This window comes from Eurypyga helias, unplaced genomic scaffold, assembly GCF_000690775.1.
Source record: "Eurypyga helias isolate BGI_N326 unplaced genomic scaffold, ASM69077v1 scaffold18155, whole genome shotgun sequence".
Taxonomy (NCBI): domain Eukaryota; kingdom Metazoa; phylum Chordata; class Aves; order Eurypygiformes; family Eurypygidae; genus Eurypyga; species Eurypyga helias.
This window is the reverse complement of record NW_010252289.1, coordinates 15,500-23,282: the sequence shown is the minus strand read 5'-3', so window position 1 is coordinate 23,282 and position 7,783 is coordinate 15,500. Positions and strand designations below refer to the sequence as shown.

Sequence of the window (7,783 nt, the reverse complement as noted above, 5' to 3'; positions counted from 1 at the left end):
CCGCCGCCGCTTCCGCGCTGCCTGCCGGCCCCTGGCCCGATTCTGCCCCAATTGCATTTGCCAGCCCCAGTTTCCAAGCTGATTTTTTTGGGGATCAGGCAAACAGAGCGCTGCTGGGCACTGGGTGACCCAGTTTGCTGGAACAGGTCTTTGCTCTCCTTTGCGGGAAAGGGATTACAAAATATTCTCACTGTGGGCCACTGAGAGGGGCCCAGAGACCTAAAAAAGCTCTGTATTTCCAAGTGTGCTCATGTTCCATGAGGCCTTTGGGAATGTATTTTGGGCTGACGGTTTGATAAGCTTTCTGGTGTTGCAATCGCCGTTCTCTGGTTGAATAAACCGCTGCCTGCGGTGCAGACCTGGCCACCTGTCTTCTCCGTGTCCCGGCGAGAGGACCTGCACTGCATTTTCCTGTCTTCCTGCGAGCTGACCCGTGTGACATCTCCCTTCCTGTGCTTCCATACCCTTTCGCATATTTTTTCCAGCTCATGTGGTTTATTCCCACAAAGCGGCTGCTGAGGGTCTGAGCAAGTGCGTCTCTGTTTTGGGAAGGGTGGGCAAAACGGCCCTCCAGCGCAAAATCCTGCGGCACACCGTGGCTGTTGTGCAGCCCGACAACCATGGCTGTTCCCACCCTGCCAGGAGTGGGCCAAATCTGCCAGTTTGGCCAGAGCAGAGCTGATGGATTTGGGTTTTTCCTCACTGGGATGGAGAACGCGTGCCTCTGGTGTTGCGCTTTGCGCTGGCAAGCGCGAGGAGATGTCAGGGGAAGCCCCATTTCCCCAGTTCCCACTTGCCAAAGCTGGGGACACCTTCCAGCCCCTGCCCCAAAGCCAGACATCCTCATGATAGCAGCTGGGTATGTGATTAAAGTAGGTCGCAGCCCCCACTCCCCACCTCCCCCCCTGCCGCGCTGGTACAAGGGATGCTCCTCACCATGGCAATCGCTCCGCTCGGCACATAAAGCGTTTCCAGGTACTGGGACAAAGCCTGGCTTTAATTGGTGTCCTCTTGGGTGCCGAGCTGGGCCGCTGCCTCGTCGTGCAGCCAGAAATAAATGCTGGAACAAACGTGACTCAGAGGCACATGGTGGAAGGGGCTGGTTTCATGACAGATCGGCTGCATGACTAGCTCCCCTGTCAAGGGAGATGGCCAACACCTTGTCCTCCCCCTGCCAGGGAGGGTGACATGCAGCGCCGTGAGGCTCCCCCACCGCCGAGGAGCAGTCACGGATGCCGGAATAATTGACGACGCCGTGCTGCTTGTCATGGCCCAGCATCATAAATGCTTAAAAGGTTTATTTACCAATTCTGAAGGCTCCTGTGCGCATCATGTTTAATGCAAATAGAGAGTGTGTTTAGGAAGATATAAAACATTACTAGAGGGAAAGGCAGTCCATTATCTCCATGCAAACACCTCCCTCTCTAGCTGTAAGCCAAACAGCGGGAGACTGAGCAAGACATGCTGATGAGGGTAACGAATGCAGGCCTATCCGACCATGAAAAGGAAGGATGGGATCATCTGGAGCTGGGGAGGCAGCTTTGCCAAAGCAAACCACATCACGTGCTGGTTGCAAAAACCTCCGAGGGTGATTCGCAGTGGTCTGGTTCATGTTCTTGAAGCCACCTTTGTTCTTCCCCTGCTCCAGGGCCAATTCAGGTCACTAGTGTAGGATAGATGACCCTCAGGGATGTAATATAGCATGAATCCAGCTCTTCCGGAGCGAGAAGCAGCCTCTGAGCACTGTGTTTGAGCTGCACCTCTCTCTGCTCTCCCATCTCTTTGCTGGGGGCCTGGATCCAGGTGGGTGCCAGATGGGTGCTGGTCTCCCAGACCTGCCTCCCTGGGGATCCTCAGCAGCAGGGAAGTGGTGCAAAGGGCTGTGCAACTGCTGCTGCTTCATGTCGCAGCCAGGTTTGCATGTTCCCATCAGCGCTGATTATAAGATGAACACACACGAGCCTGGTGAGCAGGGAGGGGTGCTGGGTGCTGGAGGAGGGCCAGCCCCAGGATATGTGCCTTACGTTGCCTCAGGCCACGCTGTCATTCCTCTGCCTGTGCTCAGCTCCCCAGAAAACGAATTTCTCTAATTTCCAGCGTGGGGGGCAGAGTGTAAATCACCAAGGTGCCGTGTTCTTCCTCACTCCCAAGCACAGTTGTTCAGTGTTTTTCCTTGCTCCAGTCCAAAGTGAAGATTAAATGACTTGCTCTGGGGTCCTAAAAACTCCCCAACAACAGAAAACCTAGTAGGAGCAAGCTCCAAAGAAAACAAAAAATACCATCCAGGTTCTTAAACCACGAGGTTTAAAATATCATCCTGGACATTGCTGGGTGCATGTAACTTCCATCGGATCTTTGAGCCTTCGAATGGTACATGTCCGTGGGCAGGCAGCATTGTCTCTCAGTTTTCATTTGGGCAACAGAGGAAATCCAGGGATTTTCAGGGCTTGGGGAAGCTGGACGTCAGGTAAAAAAACCCTCACCCCAAGCCCTGCAGGTTAACATCTTGGAAGTGGGCGGCCAGGAAAGCCTCTGGGCACTTCCCAGCCGAGGAGCAGCTCTCCTAGCCCAGCGCTGGCAGGCTGGAGGTGCGGGAGAGCTGTTATTCCACTTGAATTTCAGCCTCCGGCATGCTCATTAGAAAAAAAGGCTCAAAGTTTCCTACCTCATGTGTCAGCAACATGCGGAGAAACGCTGTGTATAGCTCTGTGGGCCTGTTATCTCCTTTCACTGTTATTAACGGGCGTTTCTATAATCACGGCGTTGTCTGCTTTGTGTGGGAGCTACGTGAGATGCTGAGCCCTGCTCCGGGCAAAGTTCAAGGGGCTGAAGAGGGGGTCACAATTATTCCACTCACAAACGAGTATTTGGAAGGTCAGACCCAAAATGCCTAAGCAAGGCTGGAGCCGAGCTGTGATCGCGCTCGAAAACGCATCTCTAGTGTTTTCCTTTCGCCGTTCCAATCCTCCCCCTGACTGTCAGGCTTCAGCCGTGAATCACTCCTGGGCACGTGGCTAACACATGAACGCTGCAAAATATTTTGATGGAGAGGAACGGGGGTGGGAGCACGAGATAACCCAGCCGATTGTTCCCAACCCTTCAAGCCCCTTGCCGACGCATCGCAGCCTCCAGCGTTTGCAAGGGAGTCTTTCCCAGATCGCCCGGTTGCGATGGAGCGTGAGTCGTGCGGAGCAAGGCAAAGCTTTTGATGCTGCGGCTCAGTGGGGTTGGTATTTCCAGGAGCGAGAAGGGCTGCAAGTAGAAATAGCTGCCCCAGGTCTTGGCTGCTCATAAGGCTTTGGCTTCTTGCTTCTGCTGTTGGGAGATTGAGTAGGTCCAGTGGAAAAAGGGACCTGGTCAAGGGTCCTCCTCAGCAGCATCATCTCCCAGAGTTCCACATCTCCTAGGGAGGGGTGGGTTGTTAGTAATGAATTGCTGCTATTAACAGCCCTTGTTTTCTCTCCAACAGCTTCACAGAAGCCATGAAGAGCCAGCCGAAGCTGGAGGGCTTGGACTACCACTGGGCCTACTACTCTGGCTTGGCCATCTTGGCTGTAGGGACCTTGTTTGTCATCTCCAGCTTCTTAGCACTGGGATTCACCGGGACGTTCCTAGGTGAGCACTAGAAATTCAACAGCTTAACCAGAAAGATAATTTAAGCCTCACAGGGGTCTTTTTTAAGCCTAGAGCAGGGCCTGTAAGAATTTCCTCATTCTTGCCTTCAGGGCTGTTAGATTTCGTCTTGCCATTATGATACCAAAGCATGACCCAGCCATGCCGTCACCTCACACGGAGAAGATGGCGCACTGGTTTATACGGTGAGTCCCATCACCTTCAGTGTCAAGCCTGATGTGTGGGAAAGCAGCTGATTATCTGACACTTCAAATGCTTCCCCCCCTCCCCGGAAAAAGGACCCCCAAGTACAGACCCCACGAGCAGGTCAGAACCAGCACAGCGGGTGCCAACCGTCCGGCAGCCTTGCTCGGAGCGCCCACCCGCTCGAGACACACGCCGAGGCAGGATCTCGTTTGCTCTTCCCTCTGCAATAAACCTGACATTCGTTGACAGATTCTTTTATCTCCCGCTTTCTGGCAGAAGGCATTTTCCACTGTGCCTGCTTTCACATTTGGAGAGTAATTCCATTAGCGTTGTTGACTTTAAAAACATGCCAGTATGTGTGGAATTCATAAAAATAAAATAGAGACAGGAACAATAAATATCTAAGGGAAGGGGCAGCTCCCGCTGGCTGAAATAATCGCAGCCCCAGCTTTGACACTGCATTTAGGCTGTGCTTTTGCAAGTGCTTTACAAACCAAATTCAATTAGCTCCTGCAGCGTCGCCAGGAAGAAGAGAGGGAGGTAATAAGCCTTCCTGGTTTCAAGTGGAGTTGCAAAGAAGTGTGTTGAGTTGGCCAAGATCCTGCTGCCAAAAATAGAGCTCAGCACTCCTGAACGCTTGCCCTCACCCTTCATCTGTGCAGCCCCGTGTTACACCCCTGTCCCCCAGCTACTGGGTGCTGGCATCCTCCAAAATCACCCAAGGAGCGATGCTGTGCCTACGGAGACACGTCCAGAGCAGCTGGGCGCAGGCGTACCTGCCGGCAAGAGCTGCTTGAATGCTCCTGAAGCTCAGCCAGGCCTGGGGTTGTTTACGTAAAGCCTGATTCATCCGGCCAGGAGCATCCACTGGACTTGAACCGCTGGGGAAAAGCAAACAAGTGAGTCAGGTTCAGCGTAAGCGCTGAGAGTGGCCCTGTCCCCCTCTGCGCTGCGTGGCCAGTGGCTCCCGTATCCTGGGGGTAGGGAAGAGGCAGGTGTTAGTGGCCCGTGCCAGGCACTTCTGCTCCATCCGTGCGGCCTGCGGAGCCTCTCCCTGCCACAGCACACCGGGCTGAGGCTGCGCGGCTCCAAGGCCAGCTCTCTGCTAGCCGAGGCACAATGGGCACCGGGACAGAGCTGGGTTGGGGTGGGGAGATGCCAAGACCATGTGCTGGTGCAGCTGGGCTGGCTCAGGACCTCTGCTAGAGTCCTGGCCCAGCTGGAGCCCTGCAACATCCATCCTTGGACTCAGAGCGGCTTCCGCGCTCTGTGCAAGCCTCCCCGAGTCCAAGTCAGCAAACTCCGAATGGAGAGTGCTCTTCAGCAGGGTTTCTTACCCAGCTGTGGGGAAAACGAGGGGTTCACAGGTCTTCAAGGATCTCACGTGGGATGTTATCTTGCTCGGGACTCACTCGGGACTGCTCTTCCAACGTCCTCCTGCGTGCAGCGTTCCAGTGATGTGCTGGTGCGGCGGGAGGAGCAGGGTCTCCCAGCACTTCTGACTGCAGGTAGCAAAGGGCTGCCCTGCTTTGGCAAGAAGGGGGCATGCAGCTTCTTCTCACAGTCAGTATCTGAGCTCAAGCGTTTTGGGAGAGCTTCTGACACACAAGCAATTCAAAAACTTACTGGAACAACCTTTGACCCTTCCTTTTTGGGTTTTCCAACAGCAGCGCCCAAGCACGTTCAGGGCCGTGCCAGGGCTGCCTGTTAGATGCCTCTTTAGCAGCACATTTAAGCCTTGGAGTGGCTGCAGGGCACTTTGTTTCTTAAGTCTGGGCTAAACAGTGCAGCAGGACCCGCAAGTCACCCTTCAACAAGCCTTCCCGTGCCACCCCAGCCTCTGTTTGCAGCGGCTGGACGCAGCCCCTCGCCCCAGCAGCCCACAGAGCGATCCCCCCGCTGCACTGTGCCCTCACAGGGATTCGGGCATCGGTTCAGTGCCGTCTGCCTCGCCATTTGCCCTATTCCCTGACGAACACAGTAACAAGGGCTTGGCTTCCCGGAGTCCGAGGGCAGCGCGAGGCAGCTCTGCGTGTCTGAGCCCATCTGTCTGGCACCCCAGTCCGATTCCTTCCAGCGCTGACCAAGATCTCAAGTAAATCAGACTTGACCAAAGGCTGTTACTGGGCTGTGGTGAAGCCAGCAGCTCTCTGGAGAGAAGCAGAGGTGGTGCTTCATTCCAGGTCAGGCTCTGTGACCATGGGGGACCTTGTGGCGTGCATCAAAGGGCTTTTTGCTGCTGTGATCCAAACCATCTGCCTGGTGGTTACACTGACCACGGGCAAGAAAGTAACTCGGATGCCAAAGTCCCTCAGCTTGACAAGGTGCCCGATTCCAGATTTGAGGGTTTAATGGAGAAATGGGAGATGCCCAGGCTGGTGCTGTGCAAAGCAGCACACGGTCCTTTCCCTTGGCCTCAACACAAAACCATCGCAGTCCTTTCTGGTGGTCCAGAAGTTCGTTTATCTTCATGGGTTTAGAGGCAGGGTTACACCAGCAAAGCTTGTGTCCTGGGGGAGCTGCCTGTGTCCCCCCCAGCTGCTGAATGCTTTTGCATGCAGGGAGCCTGCCCAGAGGGTCCCATGTCCCCAGCAGTGCCAGGCTCGGATAAGCCCCTGCCAGCCCCAGGGACCCAGGGCTTTGTGTGAACCTCCCCGGATCCAGTGCCATTTGGGAAGCAAAGTGTTCAGCCCGAAGGCGAGGGCGGGCAGGGTATAATGAAGCATTTTGACACATAAGAAAGCACAGAAATGGGCTGTGGCAGGGGGTGATGTGTTCTTTCTACCAGAACAATTTCGGAGACGCATTGCCAAGTAACTGTGAGAACATATAGTATGAGTACCAGGCAATTATCTCACTTAGTGGCCTGTAGTTAAAGCCCAGAAGCATTGTCTAATGGGGCAGGCGCTGTTTATCCTTGGAAACAAATGTTTTTGCACCATGTGAGGTCAAAGAAATTACACTACGATCCAGGTAATAATAATAACCTTGAATAGTTTGCACTCCTGTAATGCCTTTTATCTGGATTTCCGAGCACTTTCTCACCATACATTAATCCTCACCACCCTCTGTGCTATAAGAAAGACTGATATTATGATCGGTGCACAATAGCACCGGGAGGGATGGAGGAGATTTGCCCAAGGTCAGGGAAAGGGCTGGCAGCAAAGCTGGGAACGCGACCCAGGGCAGCGGTAGCTCCCAGGGCTGATGGACCAACGCTGATGGATGCTGCGTGCAGTGGACATGGAGCAAAATCCTTGCTGGGCTTTGTCCAAGAGAAGTCAGAGATCTGCCATCCTGGCCCTTTCTCCCCCCGAAATACCGCTTCCGAGCTGCATGACATCTTGCTTGTCATCTCTTTTCCAGGCTCCTCTCAGGGGGGTGGAAGGATTACTCCGAGGTAGATGGGAAGCTGGTTGGGTGCTGACAGTTCTGAAAGCTTTCCTCATTACAGATGACAATCACCTATTATCGTCATTATCGTGCCGATAATTGAGTGTTTTGTAGGCAGAGGTGCTTTTTTCTGAAATTCTGAGAAATTCTCTGAACTGTGAGATAAGGGTGACACTGGATGAGGGCATTTGGTGGTCGTGATTATAACATCTCGAAACACCATTACAGCGCGCTGGGCTTGTTTCCCCATTAAATGGATTTGATCCCATGCACTTGCTTCCTCGTCAAGTGGCATCAGGCGGGCAGTTTTCAGATGAGAAAGTCAGAATCAGCCGGTTGGGACCTCGAGAGCTGCCTGTGAGATAAGGGTGACACTGGATGAGGGCATTTGGTGGTCGTGATTATAACATCTCGAAACACCATTACAGCGCGCTGGGCTTGTTTCCCCATTAAATGGATTTGATCCCATGCACTTGCTTCCTCGTCAAGTGGCATCAGGCGGGCAGTTTTCAGATGAGAAAGTCAGAATCAGCCGGTTGGGACCTCGAGAGCTGCCTCCCGCTGTGGGATG

At 53.9% G+C, this 7,783-nt stretch overlaps 1 protein-coding gene across 1 annotated transcript in view; it reads left to right on the top strand.

The window, feature by feature from the left end:
• The window catches only part of PEMT (phosphatidylethanolamine N-methyltransferase), a 37,685-nt gene that overhangs the window by 24,144 nt on the left and 5,758 nt on the right, over positions 1 to 7,783 (top strand). The window contains exon 3 of the mRNA XM_010152326.1: positions 3,470 to 3,615. Coding sequence (XP_010150628.1) covers positions 3,470 to 3,615 — 146 coding nt within the window. The remainder of the gene's footprint in view (positions 1 to 3,469; positions 3,616 to 7,783) is intronic.